The following is a 23,772-nucleotide window of genomic DNA, read 5'->3' as shown; positions in this document are numbered from 1 at the left end:
AAACAGGCAAGTATTGTTTGCATTAGTTCTGGAGCCTTATAAAAGCCAATTCTGCAGAATAAGGGTTGTAAGGAAACTAATACTTCTGTACAGTTGCTCTACAGTTGAATTATACTATTTCTTCCCAAGATACAAAAGAAAATAGAATTATATCTACACATACACATTAAAGCTGAACTAGGTATAAAATGCTTCAAAGGAATCATGGATGAGCCATACCTGGGATTAATAGTATCTGTTTAGTCTAGCCTAACTCGTGCAATGTCCTCCCACAGAGACACAATGCCATACCCAGGAAGACTTTGGGATTGTGGCAGAGAAAAATGATTAGCCCTGTACTTACAGGTTCAGGCAAATCCTGCATTCAAATAAATTCTCTAGATATCATCTGAAGAGACACTTATAATGAAATGACATTTCAATGCTCATAACATGACTAAAAAACTAGTAAATTTTAATTCATTTTATCCAGTGAAAACTTATTCATACCTGTGTACTTCTCTAGTTCTGCAAGCATGTCTTGATAGAGGGTCAACATTTGATCACAGTGTGCAATAACAGTTTTACACATATTGTCCCAATGTGGAGAAAGTTCACCAAGTTCCTTAAGATCCTGGTTCCTTGAGTGGAAGACAATATAATAATAATAAAATCATAGCAACAGTCCAGCACTTGAAAATAATTTCAAATACTAATCAACACAGTACCACTTGAAAAAATATGCATTTTTTTGCAATTTTCTGTTAACCACTGAGGGAAATTAGGCTGCATTGCTTCACACAATGGCACCTAACTCTATTTTTCTCTCCTTATATACCAGATGTTACAGTCTTCCTATGCGAACATCCATTTGAAACCATTAATTGGTTGAGTGAGAGTGAAGAAGTTGAAAGTCTGTTTTGGTAGGACAGAGATGCTGATATCAACCCAGATTTTGTAGATGTGTCTCTTCAGGAACAAGTGATAATTTTCCTTGTATTATGGTTGCGGCTTGGTAGCGAATCCTAGACTACTGCTGGAAAGCTTCTTTGGAAACTACAGCTGGTTCAGAATGCAGTAGCAATCTTCTGTCAAAATGACTGCTTGCTGATGACAGTTTTCCCTATGAGATCAGGAGATCTTTTCTCCAAAATGTTAATTTGGATGCTGCTCCCATTTGAGATAAAATTAAAGGGGGGGGGGGAGACTTTATTCAGTGGTTGCAGCTCTGGCATGGAATTCCCTCCCCAGGGAATTTGCAAGATCTTCCTTATTAAGATAACATTTTGAATCACCTTAAAAAGAAATAGTACTTTTTGGCTTATTTGAATCAAACCATTCATGCCTATTAGGTACCATTCCACCTCTATGTCTGGTTTACCAATTGTTTACTGCAACATGCTATCTGCAGTCTGCTAATATATCTCTTGCTGGCCATGCCCACTTCCCACTCTCTCAATTTGTCAAAGACTCATAATCCAGTCTAGTTCTTTTGAACACTTGCTTGACCGCTGCCCCAGCACTCATCGCACATAGGTGCAGTTTTAGCATCTCAGGATAAACTCTAAAGGGCAAATTTTATACAAATGTTGCCAAGAACTGGACATTACATTCTCAGAAGGCACCTTTATTAAAGGTTAAATCTGAAACCAGGAGCAGGTGGCTAACTCTTGAAAACAACTTGGAAAATCCTCTTAGTATAAGTGCTAAACCCTCCTGTCAATGCAGAAACATGCTGTTCTCAATAACATTTATTGGGAATCATTTACATATTTCCGAAGGCCAATAATAATATGCCCAGTAATTTCAAAATCAGTGTGTAAGGAAAACTAAGTCAAACTAAGTCAGTGACTGTCATTGCCAAAGAAGAAGAAAAGTTGGTTCTTATACGCTACTTTTCTCTACCTGAAGGAGTCTCAAAGCAGCTTACATTCACTTTCCCTTTCCTCTCCCCACAACAGACACCCTGTGAGGTAGGTGAGGCTGACAGAGCCCTGATATTACTGCTTAGTCAGAGCAGCTCTATCAGTGTTGTGGCGAGCCCAAGGTCACCCAGCTGGCTGCATGTGAGGGAGCGCGGAATCAAACCTGGCTGACCAGAGTAGAAGTCCACACTCCTAACCACTACACCAAGCTGGCTCTTGGGATCTTTGTAGAGATTTATCTTATTTTAGAAGTTCTGGGGACCAGACTTTCCTCATACTAGTAGAAATTGTATAGAGATTGAAGATAAAGCTGGATGTTCTAAACTAATGCATAGTATACTGCAACTGTAAATATTAATGAGAGCCAGGGTGGTGTAGTGTTTAAGAACAGTGACTTCTAACCCAGATTTGATTCCCACTCCTCCACTTGCAGCCAGCTGGATGATCTTGGGCTCCTCACAGCCATGATAATTCTGTTCTTACAAAGCAGTAATATTAGAGCTCTCTCAGCCCAACCTACCTCACATGTTGCCTGCTGTGGGAAAAGGAAGAGAAGGTGATTGTAAGCTGCTTTGAGACTCCTTCTGGTAGAGAAAAGCGAGGTATAAAAACCAACTTTTCTTAATGACAAAGTACTTATACTACTTCCCTTCAGGATGTGATGTAGTGAAATTACCTCAGAACAAATTAAATGCAAAACATACTCCTGTAACTATGTTAAGAATTCTTACTTAAAGAAAAATCTTACTTAAAGAAAAAATTCTGAGGAATTACTTTACTGTCAATAAATTTTTTATAGGAGTTTAAAGCTTCCTTTTCATGAGAAAAAGTAACTGACAGTCACAGACAAATTCCGGCTTCTAAGTTCCCATTCTTAAGCCCTCTATCTAATGTACTGAAAGACTAGCAGAGTGTCAACAAATTTTAATTTAAGAGATTACTAAACCAGAGTTTAAAACTACAGTATAAACAGGATAAATTAAACCACATTTTAATTGCTAAGTTGACAAAATGTACTTATCTCTGTTTTACACAATTTAACATGTACTTAGGTACAATGAGATCTTACACACTATGAATGGAACGAGTTCACAAAACAGATCTTCATTTCCCTTGCAGTCTTCTATATCCTCTGATGGTTAGGAGGCCCTGAGGGACAGACTGTGATACAAGATAGGAGACTACAACTTGAGGGAAGATTAGCAAAAAGTGACTCCCTCTTGCATAAATCCTTCTGTGAATGTAAAAGGGAAGGTAAATTTCTGCTGCTCCCTCATTATTTCAGCAGCTTCCACTATGTCTCTGAGGGCCTGCCACCTGCTGGATCAGATTTTCTGGGCCCACTGTAGGAAAGTGACCACTGGGGACAAAAGGTATGTTCCATTAGCTCATTTCATCAGAATGATGAATATGATTAATAGCTCCATGGTAAAATTCTACTGGATACCGAGATCACGCCACTTTTGCAGGTTGGAGAACCCTTATTTGCACAACAGAAGATTCATTTCCTTTGATTAATCCTTCCCACTGTGATAACCCATGAGGATAATCTCAGAACAGGTTTGGTGGTCTGCAGCTAAAAAAAATAGGCAGGAACTATCAAATTCACCAGCAGATGGCTTGTTAAATTCAATCCTATGCTTGCCAAATTAACCATGCAATCCTAAATATGTACACTCAACTAAATCCCATTGAATAAATGAGATTTAATCTTGTGTTTAGTATTGTAGCCTCTACCACTATGTTGAGGTAAATGGCACTATATCAAATTGAAATTTTGTATGCTTGTTCTGTTGACTTTCAGACATCACTTAAAATGAACATTAGCCTCTTCATATTGTAGCACAGACCGTACAGTTTTATTTATTTTAAACTTTGTAACAGTGTGATAATTCTGTTAGTCAGCTTAGGTCAAAAAAGACAGCATGTTAACATTTGATCCTTTGATGCATCTCTATTAATTACTTAATACATTTCATTCTGTTTGAGCATGAGCCTGTAGCAAGACAAATTGATTGATTAACTATCAGAAAATCCTGTTTACAACTACTAACAGAGATAGTATCATTCAAAATAAACATTGATGATCTGTCTGGCTGAAGCAATATAATTAAACTGCCCAAAGGCTTCCATTATCTTAATCTCTGTTCTGCAACATTTATTCACAACAGCCAATATGGAAGTTAACTGCCTACATTTGACCCTTGAGTAACTTCACTGAAATCAACAGCATTGGGATTTCACAAGTGAAGTGCAGTGACAGCTCTGAGGTTTTATATCTCTGCTAGATTATTGAGAGATTCTTATGTTCTGAAATTTCCAAAATAATAATATGCTTCAAGTCTAGAGGACCATTTAAAAAAATTGTGGAAAGTAAAGCAAATTAGATGTGTATTAAAAATGTAAATTTCAAAAGAGTGATATATTGTTTACTAGCTTCAAAGCCCATTCCTAAGAACGGGCCTTGAAAGGGCCCCCTCCCCTGGCCAGGCAGCTTTAGGTGGCTTTGGGCCGCAGCTTGCAACCAGATCTAGTGGGGCGGGCAGGGACTTGGCAGCTCGTTAGCAGGGCCGGAACAGAGTTCCTTAGATGGCAGTCAGCAGGCCCAGCTTAGCAGGCTGGGAGGCCCTCGTTAGCAAGGCCAGTCTAGCAGACCAAGAGGGTCCCGTTAGCAAGCCCTCCACCATGACTCTTTGCGCAGGGCCCTCTCCCCTTACATGCTGCTGGCTCCAGGCACTGAGGCATCTGAGAGCAAAGAGGCTAGAGTCCAGGGATGGAGGGTGGAAGCTGCAGGGACAAGGCCAATCAGGACAAAGCTGGCTGCACCCTGATTGGCCCTATTCTAACTTGGACAGCCAGACATGTCCCACCCCCTAGGCTATTTCATAAATATATAGAGGAACAATAATGGATAAGGATTTGTTTAAGGAATAATTCAATGCAACAATAATAGGTTCTTTCAAACATTAAACTCTATGATTATTATTTCAAATATGAAAAAATTCTCAGACTAACATTGTAATTCATATCGTGTCATTTCTGCTTGATATTGTAATGAAAAAATTATTCAGTATCATCAGGTTTATGGCTCAGTGCTTATATTTAAGTGGAAGTCTTACTTTCTGAGTAGCAGATTGAACTAGTGACGCCCCTGAATTCTTATCAGTTATTTCAGTCAATTTCTATTATCTGTGTGGTAACAGCAGCTTTATAGCTTACTTTTACCTTTTCAGTCTGTTTCCCTTACCTTCTCATATCCTCCTTTATGTGCAGGTTGATGAGTTCCTTGGGAATATGAAAAGAAAGAGTGCTCTCAGACATCTGTTCTCGAACACAAATCCATTTGTTGTCAGAAGAGGGGAATCTATACAACTTACAGATCGGGTTTTTTAATACTGCAAAAGGGAAAAAATGATGTGACTGCTTAATTATGGCCACTTGGAAGTTATCACAATGACTTATTTCTCAAGTTATTTATCTTTCCCCCCTTCCATTAAAAAAAATTCAAGTCTTCAAATAAATTTTACTCTACCTTTAATTTATTATTCGTATTCCAATAAATTAAGGGCAGTGTCCCAGGTTATATTGCCCAAACAGAAGACAATTAAATTCTACTTAGTACAGTACATGCTGGATTTATCACTTCAGCTGCAATAAGATTAAAAGCTCAGGACTGCTGGCAAAGATTCATAGGATAAAAGAATACCTAGCTCAGAAATAAACAGCAAAATCTCCAGTGTGAATAACATTATGATAATGTGGCATAGATTGCAATATTCTCCTGGATCCACATCCCAATGAAAGCGAAGTACACATCCAGTACCTAGGAGAATCCCTGAACTAGTAACAATGGCATTATACACTGTGTACTTGCATAGGACAGTTGTCTAAGCAAACTTAAAACCCACTCTGTGTCCATAGTTTAAAGACCTTACCTGTAGATTCCACCAAGATTGGTTCATACATATATAGATAAATATAAACCCACACATGCTCTATAAGGCCCTTTATGCACGGCGCCAGATTCTGTGCGCTGGCGTTGTGCCGTTGTGGCAGAGCACAATGCCCCAACATTGCAGCAGAGCACAAGCCACAACCCTCATCTCCATGAATTGCAAGTGACTTCACAGCACGTAACACACATACACACACATGCAAAGGCACATACATCACGGGAAGTTTTACAGGAAACCTGAATCAGACTAAGGCCCATTATGCACGGCCGCTGAAACGGCGATTTCGGGGCACATGGAAAGCGCGGAGCGGGAAGACGCAAAGCACACCAGTTATGCACGGGACGGGGCGCGACGGCGGCAAAACCCAGAATAACCGATTATGCATGCGGCGATACCGGCACCGCTTCTGGTTGCGCCCCAGTCACCCGGAAGCTGTGCTTTCTTCCGCATTTCGCTAACGTGGCTTTTTCGGCAGCAAGCACCGAAGCTGCGGCCGGTTGCAGCCGGCTCCGTGTGTTATCGGTGATTTTAGTCGCTGCCATTCCACCCCGAATGTGCGTTATTCCCCCCGTGCATAATAGGTCTAAAGGTAGTCAAATCAGGGTTTTTCTTGTTGTTATTGTTATTGTTCTTGAGGATTAGTGGCAAATAGATGCTATACTTTGTACTTATTTCTCCTGAAATGTCTCTACAATGACACTAAGCATTTTTTTTTTGTTCTCTGCCATCTTCTGCATTCTACTAATTCTCAGCAAGATACTTGTTCTGCTAGTTCTAGTTCTTTAAAATCTGCTTTGGAACATCTTCTCAATCTGGGCACTAAGACCATTTACGCACTGGATGTTTCATGCCAGTCTGCAGGCTGGAGTTTTTGTTGGGGCAGGTTGCCCCACCTCTTCCTGCACCCACAAGGGGGAGAATTTGGCCCAATGTGCCTCATCCACCCCTGATTTGTGCTCCTGCACTGGAGCTGGGACAGTGAAGTTCCCAGTGCATAAATGGTCTAAGAGCAGTATAATTCCAATTAATTAACTTTGTCTAATTTTAGAAGACACAGTTGTTTTTGAAAGGGCATCAGCAAGTGCATGCGGCAACCTATATTGCTACTTAATTCTGTGGGACATCATCTCATTTCTGCAATGCATCTAAACACACTGATTAATGAAGTAAGGATAACACAGAACTGAAAATTAAATTAGTTACTGCTTCAAAACCTACTGATGGTGAACAGGTAAACTGCTGTACATGATAAAATAAATTATTTTAAAGCCTTGTAACATAGGTCTGACCAGAGTCAACAGTAGGGGCAGAGAGACCAGGTATTCAAACCATGGGAAGCAAGGCTTCTATCTAACTTCTTTAACCATGCATAGCCTGTCTTTAGCTTCAGTAAGCTTGCTTCATGTGATGAGTCTGGATAGAATAAGGTAACCAGGAACTACAGTGATCTGCTTTAGTGTCTGGGTTCACTGTCCCTACTGCATGTATCTGATTGATAGAGCTTTCTAGTATGGAATAACAGAGAAGACAATAGTCTTCTGGGAATGAGCAAAAAGGGGGCAAAATAAAGTCAAGCAGAGGTCCTTCCCTTCCTTTAATGGGGCCTTAGAACATCCTGGAACCCTCATTCACATTTAAAAAAAAAGATCACATTTTCATAAAACACTTGTAGAGAAGAGAAATTATTTTAATGTTAAGATTCCAAAGTGATATATGAATAGCAATAAGCCCCAAATCTCTTGAGATAAAAATGGAATGATGAAAATCTATCAATTAGCCATTCATTCTTCATTTCTACTCAAAGGGCTTCATAACTCACTTGGGACTTGAGCTCAATATATTAAGAAGAATATTCAAGCTGAATGCCAATAGCTTTCTAGCTTTAGAGATTTTATCATTCACAGGGGAGATCCCCCCTGTTCTTTTTCTAGCAATGCAATAAACAAGCTCGAGGTATGGAAATGCAGAGTACAAATATTATGAACTTTTGTGTGAGAGAGCAATCCTTGTTAGAAATCTATAAATGATAATATGGACATAATGTACATTATAGGCAAAGTATAAATGGAAGTACCTTATGATCCAGATAAAACACAAATTGCATAAGGGATCTGTACTGCTATAATAAATCTTAATTTATCAAATATTGTCAGAATTAAAATATTTCCAAGCTGGACAATCATTCAGTAAATAACAGCTAAGAAATATAATGCAAGCTGGTTATTTAAGGATCAAACTAGATGATACAATTTACCCACGTTCACAACAGTGGTGCTATCAGCTCTTGAAAATGGTGCATGGGAGTGGGGACAGAAACCCCTCATCTTTCTTGCTTGGGTTACCAGCAGGATTGGGACCCCAAGACATTTTGAAAAGTTTTTTTTTAAGCTTTAAAATTGTGGATTTGGGGACATGCTATATTTGCCCTTCTGGTCACTCACTCATGAATCAATAGAGTGCTATTATAAATCATAATAGCTCTTCCGCTAATTAAGTAAATATAGTACAGCTTTAACCTTCAATAACTGCCATCATTACAGACATAGAAAACATACCTGCATTTAATAAAGGTAAATTGTCTTTGCTGCTGTTTTCAGAAGATGTACACTCATAAACCAAGGCACACTGTAAAATAAAAGTTAAAATATTTTGAATGGGAAGGGGGATCCAATCTAATTCAATCATAAAAGAAGTGCATAACAAGTACTTTACATGTATATTGGCATAGAACAAGATGAGTTCATTTTCATATGCCGCTTTCTTCTACCAGAAGGAGTCTCAAAGCGGCTTACATTCGCCTTCCCTTTCCTCTCCCCACAACAGACACCCTGTGAGGTAGATGAGGCTGAGAGAGCCCTGATATTACTGCTTGGTCAGTACAGTTATATCTATGCTGTGATGAGCCCAAGGTCACCCAGTTGACTACATGTGAGGGAACAGGGAATCCAATCAGGCTTGCCAGATTAGAAGCTGCTGCTCTTAACCATTACAGCAAACTCTCCTTGATTTCTTTAGCATATCACGTTCATCGGTTTTATCAGTGAGTAATCGTTTTTATTTTGTCATATTAAATAAGAAATACAGGAGCATAAGAAATTTTGCACGCAATATCTAGCTGATAGTTATTGCAAACTATTTCCTGAACTGATGCTACCCATCTGCCCTGCACAAACCAAATTTGGAAAGAATTAGAGCAGGCCTGGGCAGCTGCCTACATTGCCCGAAAGCACCCAGGATACAGTTTCCAATACTGTTTTGTCTCTTCCTCTCATAAGCTTACCAGTTAATACTGGTAACAGGTGGGAGACTGGGGGTGGGAAAGAACAAATGTGGAACTGCACTATAGTTTTACCAGAGAGTTTTGGGTGAATCCTAAAGCATTGCCTGATGTGATAATATGACTTCCAGGTTCGTACCAAAATTGATGTCAGAGTGTCTACACAACACCTGTACTTCCCCAAAACTTTCTCCCACTGCTCCACTGATCAGCAGAGGGAGAGGTGGGGCCAGGGGTGGGCGGTCTCTCGTGACAGCACTTGGCCTGGCCACCCTGTCCTCTCATCAACAGGTTTATGAATTGGATGTGTGGATAAGCAGGTTTGCTAGCTGCATGGTTCTTTTCCTTCAGTGGCAACAGAGTTTCTCTTCCTCATGCAGGGCAGGCAGTGACCAAGAAGAACACTGTTATCATCATGAGAAGGGAAGAGGTAGTTGCAAGGAGTCTTACACAAAGCATGTGAAGGGAGCCAGAAATCAGCCCTGATTCAAATCAGCTAAAATAGAGCCTTCTATTGAGAAAGACAGCAACCAGTCGTTCATTGTAAAAACAGTGATTTGTTCACAATCATCTGTTTTTTAGGGAAAGAATTCCATTCCATAATTCTCATCCTCTTTTTATTCAAAGAAGTTAACCATATACTGATTTTTTTTTGACACAAAGATATAGCTTAGCTCATGTAGCTAACATACATCCTATACATCAACATGTTTGGTCTGATGCTGTGATTTCTCTTAAATCTTAAATCTGTTCAAGCAACTTAAAAGTGTATCACATCCACCTATATAGGAAGCTCATGTTTTGTTCTTTCAAGACAGAAATAGGAGAAGAAGAAGACGGGAGCTAGTAAGAGTTTGTGTGTGTGAAAGAATGCTTCTCTGTGATGTTCTTACTATACAATCAATCATAGAGACTTTAAAAAAATCAAGTAACATGTTTTATTTCTCCCCACAAATGACATCATCCTTCATTCCTGTTCAATTCATGAACAACCTGTTATTTTCCTTGCTTAAAAAAAAAAAACCTCAAGAAAGCACAGCAGTGTTGCAATGATCTTTTTCACCTGTCCAAAGGCAAGTTATTCCTTCTGTTCAACTGAACAACTCTTTCCCACTATTCCTCTGCATTTTCACTGTGAACTGATGGGTATTGTCACTGATGCCAACAAGACTGAGATTTTTTTATACATAGGGGAGGGGTGGAAGGCAATTTCACAAAGCTGTTTTCTCTCTTCATTAGCACCTGAAAAGTCCCTGAAGTGTTCTCCTCCCCTTCCCCCTAGCAGTAGGAGACCAATTAGTCTGTTTGATGTAATGACCACAATGGGATTTGCTGTACCTTTCAATAATTAGCATGACCACAGGAATTGTGTTGCTACACAAATGCACATATTTTAACAGTATAGTACTGTATTATTATATGCATGCACCCATTTTTTTTAAAAAATGTAGGCGAATGCATGACAGCAGCAGGTGTGTATGTGTGTGCCATCTATACCTGGTGTGAAAGAAAAAACATGTCTAATGGATAAAAAACATAGTACCCTCTGCCATGTGGAACTGCAGATGCAAATATGGACTGAGTAACTTATTGCTCAAGCAACATGGCCACCATGAAAATAATCCCTGTGCAAAATCATTTATGATCCTATCTCCAACTTTCACATCATGAAGTGCCACTAGACAGGAAGTAGAATTGGCATTTTATTTTTAAAAATGGAACATATATTGACGGAAATTAGTAGTCCCACTGCACAGAGTGGGGTCTTCAGCCCCGGCTGTTTTATTGCCATAAGTGTGCTGTCATGTCACAACCAAGCACAATGCTCCAGGGTGAAAGATATGCAGAGATGGCTTGCCATTGCTGCCCTCTTCCTTGGTGGTCTCTCATCCTAGTTCTGACCCTGCTTAGCTTCCAAGCTCTGGAAAGATCAGGCTATTCCAAGCTACTAGGGCTGCTTTTTAAGTGCCATACTCTCACCCCCCCCCCCCCCCCAATACAACAAACAGCTATTTCAGGTTAAAATCTGTACATCTGACCTTTAAAGGGACATATAATTTCATATAAATATGTATTAATTATATCCTAAGGAATATCCCTTCCTTTGAAAAGTGAGATTCAAAGTTCCCTTTCTAAATTGAGTATGAGCTGAGGAGAGGGGACACAGGATATGAGCCCATCCAAAATACCACATATTCAGTTCTAAAGAAATTACACTTGATGGCAAAATTAATACTTCCTTTCTGTCAAAACACAAATTAAAATGCAACAGAATTATGTTTTATCCCTAGGTGTTTTGTTTTGTTTTGTTTTAGTTTAGAGAGCTGAGTATGCACGTTGTACCTTATTCTACAGAGGGCTAATTCTTATTTTTAAAATGCAAACTTAGATCCCGCAGTGACTATAGTAATATAGGCATCTGGCATTTCTGATCATCCTAATTTAATTTGTGCATTGAGCCAGGTTCCTACCTTTTGTCCCTGCACATCTGCTGTGTTGTGATCTGACTCCCCATCCTCTGTCTCCCCCATCTTCACAAGGCTGACGTCTACAGTGCCAACTGTCTTTCCACCATCAGAGCTTCTGAAAAAAATGCAGGGGGATAAAGGTGGAACTTTATTTTCTATTTGCATGGCTCATCATCTCCATCCTATTCCTTGCTTTACTGTAGGTGACATCAGAGTGGCACAAGGCTACCTGTGGGTGGGTTTAGAGAACATTTGCACAAATATTGTTGAGTATACAGTATATCCAAGAGTCTAGATGCTTTTAGAAGGTCTACGTTTAGAAATATGTTTTCTAAAATTTCACTTCCTCAAAAAGCTATTGCTAGTCATCAATGGTGGGATTAAAAAAAAAAGAATCTGTGAACTGCTTAAAGATAAAGTTTGTTGGCACTCCCCTTGTGAGCTCCAAACATGCACCACTAAAACAGCAATTATTGTAATTTCTCTTAATGTTAAATTGGACAAAGAGACATTGGCAGTAATACATTCATTTAAAACAGGGGTAGTCAAACTGCGGCCCTCCAGATGCCAGTGGACTACAAGCATTTGCTGGCAGGGGCTCATGGGAATTGTAGTCCATTGACATCTGGAGGGCCACAGTTTGACTACCCCTTATTTTAAAAAAACTATCAGTGTAACTCTGAATAACAAAAACAGATGTTGTCTGAAACTTAGCACAGACAACAGGCAGTCTGCTCCATGCAGTGAAAGCGCCTTGCCTGAAATGGTTCACAGTAGAGAGTGCACCACACTGCAGAGGAGTCTGAAAACTGGCAAACATATAAAATGATCCACATTTTACCATCACAATTTCTATTTCATACAAATCTTAGAAATATATTGTAGCAGGTAGGCAGGTTTTTTTGGGGGGGGGGAGTTAAAAAAGACCTCACAGGTCCAAAGGATACTACCAAAACTATATGAACGCACCACACCATTACCTTACCTTTCTTTACTTCAACTGTTCTGTGTTTCTCATGTCAATACAGCCCTGAATTAATATCATCACAGTTTCTGATGCATCTCATTATCTTTCAGGTGGCTCCTATGAATATCCCCCAGAGTATTCAAAGTAAAGAAAGTACTCTCTGTTACTACAGTAAATGCATCAGTAAATGCCTCAGTGTTAAGAAGCATTATAAGCAGAATGTGAAATAGATCACCTTGCACTGGCTTACTAATACTGTAGGCAATAGTTGTGTCCTGTGTGATTTTCCCCTAGGATCATAATACATTTTCCCCTAGGATCATAATACATTACCCTAGGATCATAATATAGCGTGTGTATGTATGTATACACACGCAAACACACAGGTCAATCATTACAAGTATTTAGGCATAAACTTTACTTATAATAACAGTTGGGCCAACCATAGAGAAAAAACAATCAAATCTGCAAAAGGCCAGTTGTCCCTTTTAGCCAAGTTTTATCATCAAAAAGGCAACAAAAACCTTCAAGCAGCCATTAAAATCTACAATGCCAAAATAATTCCTCAGATACTTTATGGAATCCCAATATGGATGGATGCATTTAATAATAAATTAGAGAACATCCTATCTTTCTTTTTCAGAAATCTGCTAGGAGTCCCAAACTGTGTGGCCAATCATACACTTGTTGCAGAACTTGGCCAACAGAGTCTAGAAGCCCGGGCTTGGTTTCAGTCCTTTAAATACTGGTTAAAATTCCATTTCCATGCTCAAACGGGTAGTTTGTTAATTAACCTTTTGAGTGACCCTTATTCTTTCAGCTGGCTGGGCAAAATGTCAAAAAAACTTCAAATTATGGGTCTGGACATCTCAACCCTTAGCATGTAAGACGAAAGGACGATACTAAAGTTAATATCACAGAGACTAGAAGATCAGGATACACAGATTCTGGGCTCCTCTAACAATAGTGTATGTTCTCCCCGCTTCTGGTATATTCCCTTATCTTACAAATCCATGCCCATGTATCTCCAAATTTTGGAGACACACCAGTTAAGAGCATTTCTAGTAGCTCGCTTAAACATCTTTCCCTCAAATGTCACCCGAGGTAGATTTTTGAAGATCCCTCCTCAGGAGAGATACTGTTTACATGGATGTAGTGTCCCTGACACATTGTACCATATACTTCTGGTGTGTCCTAAGTTTGAAGTATTTCGTTGCCCGTTAGCTAATTATCTGAAGAAATTGAAATTCAGCTGTGTTAATGAGAAACACTGGATTAAAATGATATTAAATGTGAGGGACACAGCAACTATTATAAAAGTAGCAAAGTTTTTACTGGCAATTTTAAATGAAAATCTTTTACGATAGATTTTACATCTGAAACTGTTTTAAATTTTCATTTTATGCTTTGCAATTTTATGCCAATAAAGGTACTCTGAATCTGAATCATTTATCTACAAGGAAAGGTAACTTCCTAATTCTTATATTAATTCTTGTTATTTCTGAAGGCAGTAGTGTATACCAAGCAAACTTTCTACAAGTGTTTCCAAATACCTTGTAATCAATTAAGCATGCCAAATGTGATTCATGTTTCATTCTGCCTGAATGCTTTTTCAATCTCTATGACTTCAGCAGTTCAATTTAATATCAGAGCTCATAAGACAACTATTTCTTTAAAATGTGGAATACATCTATTGGAAATACCATCAATTCTCTTGACTAAGAAATACACAAAAATTGATGAAATGCTTAGTTGCAAATTTATTTGAAATTAAAGCAAAGTAAGGGCCCAATAGCTGCTGGTCATTATTCAGCTCTATCAGGTTCTTTCTGGACAAAGAACACATTTATGCTTTAGATACATGTAGAAGTCTCATGGTAATTACACCAATACCTATCCTGGTTACAGTGAGGTCCAATTTTGGCACTATTACTACTACTCTTTCAGTTGGGTTAGAAGAGCATTAAAATTCATTCAAAGAAGGCACAAGAAGATTGTGCCTCCAACTCTTCACATATTGACTGTATTTAAGGAGCTCTAAAGTGTAGCCAAATACATGCAATTTATTTTGCACAGTAAGTGACAAATTCATTGGGGGGACAGGTACAGTTTCTGGCTGGCTATGACACAGACTGGCACTTATCATCTAGAACCAATGTTGGTAAGTGTAAGGTGATGCACACTGGGACAAAAAAATCCCAACTTCAAGCATTGGTTAGTGGGGTCTGAACTTGTTAAGACTGGAAAGGAAAACGATCCTGGGGTTGTAGTGGATAACTCAATGAAAGTGTCACTCCAATGCCCTGCAGCAGTGAAAAAAGCAAACTCTACATGAGGGCTTATTACAAAAGCGATTGGGAATAAAACAGTTACTATTGTAATGCCTCTAAGTAGTTCTGTAGTGTGGTCTCATTTGGAATACTGTATACAGTTCTGGTCACTGAATCTATAAAAGGACACTGCAAAACTGGAAAAAGTTAGAGGAGGGCAATCAAGGTAATGAGGGGATTAGAGCACTTTCTCCTATGAGACTTTTCACTTTAGAAAAGAGACAACTAAGAAGAGACATGATAGAGGTTTATAAAATTATGCTTGGGGTAGTGAATGTTGACAAAGAAATTTTTCTCCCATGCCCCACATACCAGAACTCAAGGGCATCCAATGAAACCGATGGGCAATATGCTCAAGACAGACAAAAGGAAATTCTGCTTTACACAGAGAATAATTAAAATGAGGAATTTGCTGCCAGAAGATGTAGTGAAGACTAAAGGAATAACCAGTTCAAAAGGGGTTAGATAGATTCATGGAGAATAAGTCTTTCAATAGCTACTAGCCATGGTGACTGAGGGGAACCTCCACATTCAGAGGCACTAAGCCTCTGAATACCATAATCAGAAGGCAACACCAGGGGAAGGCCTTAGCCTCTATGATTGTTGGCCATTGTGTGAGACAGAATGATGGACTAGATGGACCATTGATCTGATACAGCAGGGCTTATGTTCTTATCTTTCTATCAGAGTTCTTCACAGGCCTAACCCTGGCAATGAAGAAAAAAATTCAGTGCCCTCAATACTGAAGCAGACCCTAACAGATCCTTTTTAGATTAGCTCAGGAGCATAGAAAGCACTGTTCTTCCTCAGGCCCTTCACATCAAGGACAATTAGGCACCACCCCACTTCACACGCTACCTGTGATGATATCTTTCAGACAAAGTGGTGATGAATGGAGTGGGCAGAAAGACAGGAAAAGCAGTGTTGGAAAGTAGTGAGTGGTCAGAATGATGAGGAAGGGAAAGACGTGGCACGGTGGACATCCTGAGGAAACAGATGCCAATGGGAGATGAGGATGTACCTGCAGGGGTAAGGGGCAGAAGAAGTAAGGTATGGAAAGAAAAAGATGGGAGGAAGTGGTGGCAGTGGTAGGAAATGGTACAGAAAGATGGCCTGGGGTAGATGATAGAAGGCAGAGGGCACTGAGGGAATGTCTCTATGAGTTTCTCATGGGTCCCAGCTTGCTCTATATTAACCACACCTGATCATCAGCATTATTGATTATCTGCATCACCTCTATACTGGACCAGTGAGGGATAAAAACAAAGTGGAATACAGTGCTACCAACACTGGTCTGAATAGAGTCCCAAACCCTCTGATATTTTTAGCTTTTAGCAATGTTAAAATGTTAAGTGTATGAGCTGGACATTTGATAAATGACAGCAATTTTCACTTACAAAATACAGCTCAGTCTTTAAATGGCATTGATTGTTGATCTGACAGAGTTTGTAATCAACACAAGGCGGGAAAAGAACCTACCTCAGGCTGAGAGTCAATTGTTGCTCCTTTGATTTCACCAACTCGCCTACTTTAAAGATTGTACATCCCAGGAAGCTTCGCTAGAAACCAAAGGGAATAAAAAAGCAGAACACAGATGAATATACTTTCATTAGATTTCTGAATTTTAATAGTTTATGTTTTAACTTCATGCCCACAAATCTTATGTTAGAACAACAGAAATATTGAATAAGTGTTCTTGATCTCTTTCTTCTTTCTTCTTATCCTGTCAAATGCCTTCATAGATCAGGGACACCATTATCAATAATTTGTAAAGCTAGTGCAGAAGCCTCTTTTTCATTAAAAACAAACAGAATGACAACCTGACAAATAGCATGCTGGAAACCTACAGCTGCAGGTGTTTTTTGTTTGTTTGTTTAGTGTGAAGCTTCAGTCTTCCTTTTCTATCATGTCATGTTAAATCTGTAAAAAAATTTACCATTGTTGTTCTTGCTACAATAATTCCATAAACCTGGAGGCCATGTCATCTTTATATGCCAAATAGAATATTTGCTTGCACAAACTATATTTATGTAGCACTTAAAGCAAGATATTAATAAAAAATGTTATATTTTCCCCAGTTCACCATGTTTTAAGCATTTATTTCCATCACTGAAAAACCAATTTCATGACAGTGCAATGGACGCCAAATGGATACATCCTGTTATATTGACCACACTTCTGTGCCTCTATGGGGTGGGAGAGCAGACATGTAAGATTTATCTTAAATCATAAAGAAACCATGGCTCCAGAAACATAACAGTTTTAGATCTCACTTGCATCCTGCCCACTTCTGAACATATGACCAATGAACCTTTCTTACCATATCAAAACTTCCATAATCCCTAGTGACTTCATGAAACTAATTATTAATCTTTTTTAAGATATGGGGTTTCAAGTGCTTCCATAAAATTACTTTACTGATTGTTCCTTACTGCTTTTACGAAATCACTTCCAGGTAGGGCATACCTGAGCTCAGAGGAGCTCATCATGAGGAAAGCAGGAGGGGTTGGTTACTCTGCATTTGTATGGGAGATTCATCTGGTGATGCTCTGCTTTCTAAGAGCTTGTTTATGAGAGATTCCCTTAGGAAGCTCTGGATTTAACTAAAGGCTGTGAACTGTCAGGCTGTGCTCCCTTCCCCACTATAGCTGCTTTTCACTGTCCCTCCTCATCAGCTCAGTGAGTGCCTCCCATGTCTGGTGTCAAGAAGCAGCAGTACATGTGGAAGAGGGTGGTTTGCCTCTTCCAGTGTCATCCCCCCCCTCCCACAGGCTCTAAATCTTGGAACCTGGTGCAGTGACACAAATGAAAGGGGAATATATGGCTTCCTGTGCCATATCCAGAGGCTCCAAGCAGCCTGCAGAGAAAGCCAGCTTGATGTAGTGGTTAGGAGTGCAGACTTCTAATCTGGTGAGCTGGGTTTGATTCAGCACTCCCCCACATACAACCAGCTGGGTGACCTTGGGCTCCCCACAGGACTGATAAAACTGTTCTGACCGAGCAGTGATATCAGGGCTCTCTCAGCCTCACCTTCCTCACAGGGTGTCTGCTGTGCGGAGAGGAAAGGGAAGGCAAATGTAAGCTGCTTTGAGACTCCTTCAGGTAGAGAAAAACAGCATATAAGAGCCAACTCCTCTCCCCCCCCCTCCTCCTTCTTTCCAGTATCAGCAGCATGGCTCTGGGAAGTGATGACCAGCATGAGCCATATAGATTTCTTTCTATCAGTCTTGCACTCTCTTCCAGGTTAGCTACCAGCTCACTGAGGGATCAAGCTTGGCGTAGGAAAATAAGATAATAAGATAAGAGTGGTAGTCTTGAGACTCGGGTTTGATTCCCCACTCCTCAACATTCAGCCAGCTGGAAAACTTGGGCTAGTCACTGTCCTGTTAAGTTATTCTCATGGAGCAGTTCTATCAGAGCGCTCTCAGCCCCACCTACCTCAACAGGTTGCCTGTTGGGAGAGAGGAAGGGAAAGTGATTGAGACTCCTTCACCCAACTGTTCTTCTTTTTGAAGTGGCTCTGTTGACACTAGCCTTTAGGAGGTTAGTTGTAGTTTGTGCTTTCCCTCCAGGAGACTAAGGCCTAGTCAAGATCAGACATTGTATTTTACAATTCTATGCCCTTCAACTGTCCAGTACCATGACTAGGTCCATACTGATGCTTTCCCCTCCAGGACTATTTTAACTTTCCAGTCTGTCCCTTATTCCTGTTTGGGAAGGAACCAGAGGGATACTTGCAGAAGGATATCCCTTTTGCAACTTTCTCAGTCTTTCCAGTTTCTGGGAGGTGCTTAATCTTCTTCTTAAGATTAGTAACATTTCCAAATGTCTTAACCTATGGGTGGGGTTTGAAATCACACTTGTCATAACATGGATATCACACACCAAGACATCAAAAGGCTATAACGAAATGTGCAAAACATTGCCACAAGCTAGCCCTACAATATTATTTAGTTACTAAACTATCTCATTTTCCATTAAAGAGAAAATTTAGCTTCTGACCACTGGCCAAGTGAGCTTCTACAGAGCTGAACCAAATTTAGGATGTAGTGGTGAGAATATCATGCAGACAATTATCCTCACTGGGTGACCTTGGCCTTGTTCTTCTTTCTCAGATTAACCTAGTTTACAGGATTGTTGTGAAAATAAAATTGCTATGTAATGCTTGCTGCAAGGGTAGGTTATAAACCAATAAACAAATAAAAGACTCTCACAGTGAGATGAACTGGCTTTGTTTCCTTTAAAGAGAACCTTTTTTTTTACTCTTTAGGCCAAAAATATTCTATGACTATGGTTTCTTATATGAACAGAGCAATCCTATGCAATGTTACCCTGGTCTAGCTGTACTGAAGCCAATGGAATTATAATGAATGTATTTTACATAGGATTGCACTGTAAAAATGTATAGAATCTACTTTGAAAGACACAGATGGGCTATTACAATAAGGAAGTGAACATTTTGGTAAAGGGAGGTCACTTTACATTTGACAAGTACCTCAATCAAGTTAGTTCAAGACAATAGGGGGGAAAGATAATTACCTTGAGAATTGCATTTACAAGGACTGGCACTGGGGCAGTCATGTTTATGAACCCAAGGTCTGAATGTGGCTTGACAGCTTCTCTTTATTGATGTACGTTTATGAAACAATGGATCAAGGTGGCTTTGCTATCATAGCCTCTTTCTTTGCAAACCCCTGGGCCTGCCTTATTTCATTTTTCCTTTGCAATGAGTAGTTGTATTACCAAGAGGTAGTGTGGTAGACTATTTAGTTGAGTGGACAGAGAGGTACTTAGTATAATTGCTATTTACAAGGAAGTTTTAAATGCTAATAATAATTGTGTTAACTTCAACTATTATCTAGATCTTTCATATTCATATTTCTTCAAAAATATTTGAAGTCCATCACATAGTCCATCACTATGATTGCCTTACCCCTATATCTGCCCTTGGCTCTTTGTGATCTGCCAGGATGCTGGTGCGGACCTGGGGAAGAGGGAAATTGTTTAGTGTTTGATGTTAAGTGTATTTTATGACAACTAGCCTTCTGTGCTTAGCCTATACTTACTATATACTTACTATTGCTTTCTATAATTTTATAGGGATTGTTTTTAAATGACATTTTTACAGTTTGTTAGAATTCTTGATTAAATCTTTTTGCAAAGCAACATATTAAATATTCTCAAACTTTCACAATATTAAATAGACAACTTTTTTCAGTTGTTTTGGCAAGTATGCTGTAATCCATGCTTTAATGCACAAGGCTGTAACATCTGTTGGTCTCTGATATATTACATATTCAGCACCTTGTGATTTGCTGTGGTTTTGTTAAGCTGTCAACTCAGGTTTGGAAAATTCCCTGGAGATTGTAGGGGGCAGTTCCTCTAAGGCAGGGGTAGTCAACCTGTGGTATGCCCCAGAATGACATACATCTAACCTTTTTTCTACCACACGTAAGTAAATGGAATATAGGGGCCCTAGAATTTAATAATCCACAAAAGGGCCATGCAAATATTGGCTCTTTGATCTATCCCTGCCCATATGCTGGCAGAACAAGGAGGATGGCTGGACTCCAACCAAAGTATTTTTTTAAGGTGCTGGTAAATCAGCTTTTATTGAAGTTTGCATAGAACATAGAAAAGAGAAAATAAGAAAAGCTGGTGATTTCTTATTTCATGCAACAATGGCAGCACGACTGGTGGTGGCTAAGATGTGGAAACATCAGGATACACCCAAAATTGCAGATTGGCTTGAGAAATTGGGAGAGTTGGCCAGAATGGTGAATCTTACAAGCTTAATGAACAATCACTCTGCAGATTAATTCCAGGAAAGTATACCTTTTATGTGGGAGTTGAAGAGGCACAGTGTTATTTCTTCCAGCATGTCTGAAATTATGTTTTGCAGAAATAAACTTTACTATGTTTTCTTGGTTCTCACAATATCCTGCATGTAAAAACATTTTTTTTGCCACTGTCTCAGCCAATTTATGGTGATCCTATAGGGTTTTCAAGGCAAGAGATGTTCAGAGTTGGTTTGCCATTGCCTGCACCTGTATTGTGATCCTGATATTCTTTGGTCGCCCCCCCCCTTAAGACTAACTAGGACCAACTCTGCTTAACTTCTGACATCTGATGAGACTGGGCTACCCTCAGTTATTCAGGACAAGGCTAGGATAGTGAAATCTATGAGAACTGGTTGGCCCAATTTCACTTCTTAGTGCTAAGAAGCCACTTTGAATGATTATGTATAACAAACATGGTGTCAGATAATAAAATAATGTCAGATTTAGGATAACTACCAGGGAAAGTGGCATGGTATAGCTTGACCAAGGAAGACTGTGCAGAGGAAGGCAATGGCAAACCCAAACACCTCTGCCTTGCAAGACCCTTGCTAGGGTGGCCATAATTCAGCTGCAGCTTAATGTCACTTTACACACACAGGGCAACCTCCAAGTTCTGTGTCGTCTCATCCTCCCCACTTCAGATCTGGAGCCAGCAAGCATGACAATTCTATGTTCTCACTTTAAGATAAATAATAATGGGAACATTCCTTAGGCCTCACAAAATGAAATATACACTTCAAGTCTGGTTGCATATGGAGTTTGTAATCAGCAACAGTAACATTTCAGTGAAAAATAGACAAAGGTACAAATTACAGAACACACCAATGCTTCATAAACTGAAATGTTCAAGCGACTGCTGTTACTGCTGCTTCACCACTCCAGTGCCTGAAACTCATTTTCTGTTTCTAATTTTCTTTTCTTCTACATCCCATTCAGTAAATCTCTGAAGAACAGTGATAGGAGCCACACGAGTGGAAGGCCTTGATCTCTATGTTCTGTTTGTTGGTCTTTGTGTGAAAAAAAAATGCCACCAGAACATTTCTACTACTGCAAATCAAATCAAATGTATTTTAATACAGCACTGTGGCCAGATAAAACAGCGAGAAAAAACATTTCAGAGTAGAAAATTGCAAAATCAGGGAGCCAGTACAAAATTTAAAATATATAAAATTGTATAATTGATGGGTACATTATAAAAAATGCATAATAAAATTCCTCTAAAAATCTTCATTTAAGCTTAAGTTGTCTTTCCCGTATGCTAAGCATATGCGCACAAAATTTGGCAACCTGCTTAATAATATGGCCCCTATTATTCCACAGGAGGAATTTTACTTTTTCTTTGTTTGAGCTGGTGGAGGAATTCCTGAGTAATGGGAGGATGAATTTATTTCTCGCAGAGCTAAAAGTAGGGCACCTTAAGAGGACGTGTTCGATTGACTCTATCTCCCCGGAATTACAGGGGCAGAGTCTTTCAGCTAATGGGGTTTTCTTGAAGCGACCCACCAGCATGGCAGAAGGTAACGCAGAGCATCTAGCTAGTGTGAATGCTCTCCTATAGTATTTTGTTTCCAAATAGGAGAGAGAGTCTGCAGAGGCTTGAATATATCTGGAGCACAGTGGTGCACCATATCTAGGGGAGCGAGAAAGGTCAGTTTGACGCTCTGTGTCCTCAATCCCTTGTTTCACTACAATTTTCGCCTGATCGTACCCCAACCCGAGTAGTGAAAGTGAGGAAACGCCTAATTTTATAATTTCCCTCTCGGTGGCCAACAGAGGATTGAAGGAAGTAAACCAGCTGTGGCCCAGTGCACCTTTAACCATAGGGAGATGGATGAAGTTACTGCTTTCGCTTTGAATTTTAGAAACCCTGTCTCTAGGCGTATCCATGAGTTCGAAACACAGTTTGGAACCTGAAGTAACGCTCTAAGAAATTTTGTTGGAACCCGCTCAAGTGGGGCAAAGCAAGAGATTGGTGGCCCTAAAAAGGTCTCGTACACCATTTGAGCAATTGTCTTAGCTTGGAAGAGTTTGAGTGCTGCTGGAACAAAATAGGCTCCATTGGAGCGATGGAATTTGAGTATATTGAGGGCACTTCTCTCCCCTACGTTCGCAAGCTGTCTACAGTGTTCGTGCCTTGGTCCTGAAGCCTGAAAATTTCTACTACTGTTATTTTTCCACTGTATTTTCTAACCTAGCTACTCCCAGCAAATTTATCCAGTTTTTACTACAGACTGTTAAATTCACAGGGCATCAGCCATGTCAGTCAAAGCATTCAGTTTGTGGTTGGTGCTAAAGGAATATTACCATAGTAAAATGGATTATTATCCCATTAGGATTTCAGGTAAATTTTATTGCTAATAAAACTCAGCACCTATAAAGCCTAAATTACTATTTAATATACAACAATACTTTTAAATCATTCCAAAGGTTTTTATAAGCCAGTTTTATAACCTAGTGTTATATAAATCCCACATTACATACAGAAAAGCACTATAAATAATTATCCATAATCTAAATGGATCAATCAGATTGAAATATGATTGTGTTTCATGTTACATCACAGTATTTTAACTAGTATTACAAATATGTATGTGGATTAACATCTTTTTAAAAATTATCATGCTTTCTCAACCAACAGGGAGCTGAGTCAAATGAAATCTGCATCAACTATCAGTTGCAACTGCATGTATAGGTCATTACATTGATGTGCTGAGGTCACAATGGGCCTTGAGGTCTTCAGACTAATTATGGTCTAGAATTGCCATTATTTAGTCACTCAGTTTTAAAAAAATGTATACAATACAATAACAAGATATACTTGCTGAAAATATGCAAGGGCCAGGCAAATGTGGATAACTAAACCACTAAAACCCTATGAAATTAAGAGCTCTCATACAGTTTATTGCAAGTTCCTTTCTCTGTACAACCCCTAATTATATTGAGTCTAATCTGTAAGTATATCTGTTTTGTTGGTTAGTTCCACCACTGTGTAGGTCTCTTTTACTCTCATCAGCCAGCCATGAATTATAG

General features: G+C 39.4%; 1 protein-coding gene across 13 annotated transcripts in view; it reads right to left on the bottom strand.

Annotated features, from left to right (window-relative positions):
* Positions 1-23,772, bottom strand: part of INPP4B (inositol polyphosphate-4-phosphatase type II B) — a 291,154-nt gene that overhangs the window by 108,497 nt on the left and 158,885 nt on the right. For 9 of the 13 annotated variants that reach the window (XR_013224780.1, XR_013224781.1, XM_077300219.1 and 6 more), the window contains 6 exons: positions 19,836-19,886; positions 16,382-16,461; positions 11,609-11,720; positions 8,416-8,485; positions 5,152-5,299; positions 490-620 (listed from right to left, as the gene is read on the bottom strand). Coding sequence is in view for 11 of the 13 variants with exons in the window: in XM_077300219.1 (XP_077156334.1) it covers positions 490-620; positions 5,152-5,299; positions 8,416-8,485; positions 11,609-11,720; positions 16,382-16,461; positions 19,836-19,886 (592 nt within the window). In the remaining 2 variants the exon portion in view is untranslated. The remainder of the gene's footprint in view (positions 1-489; positions 621-5,151; positions 5,300-8,415; positions 8,486-11,608; positions 11,721-16,381; positions 16,462-19,835; positions 19,887-23,772) is intronic. The other 4 variants (XM_077300218.1, XM_077300214.1, XM_077300212.1 and 1 more) reach the window with 3 other exon arrangements.

The sequence above is a fragment of the Paroedura picta genome, chromosome 10 (assembly GCF_049243985.1).
Source record: "Paroedura picta isolate Pp20150507F chromosome 10, Ppicta_v3.0, whole genome shotgun sequence".
In the NCBI taxonomy this organism is placed as follows: Eukaryota; Metazoa; Chordata; class Lepidosauria; order Squamata; family Gekkonidae; genus Paroedura; species Paroedura picta.
Note: the sequence above shows the minus strand (reverse complement) of the source record. Positions and strands in the feature narration are given on the sequence as shown.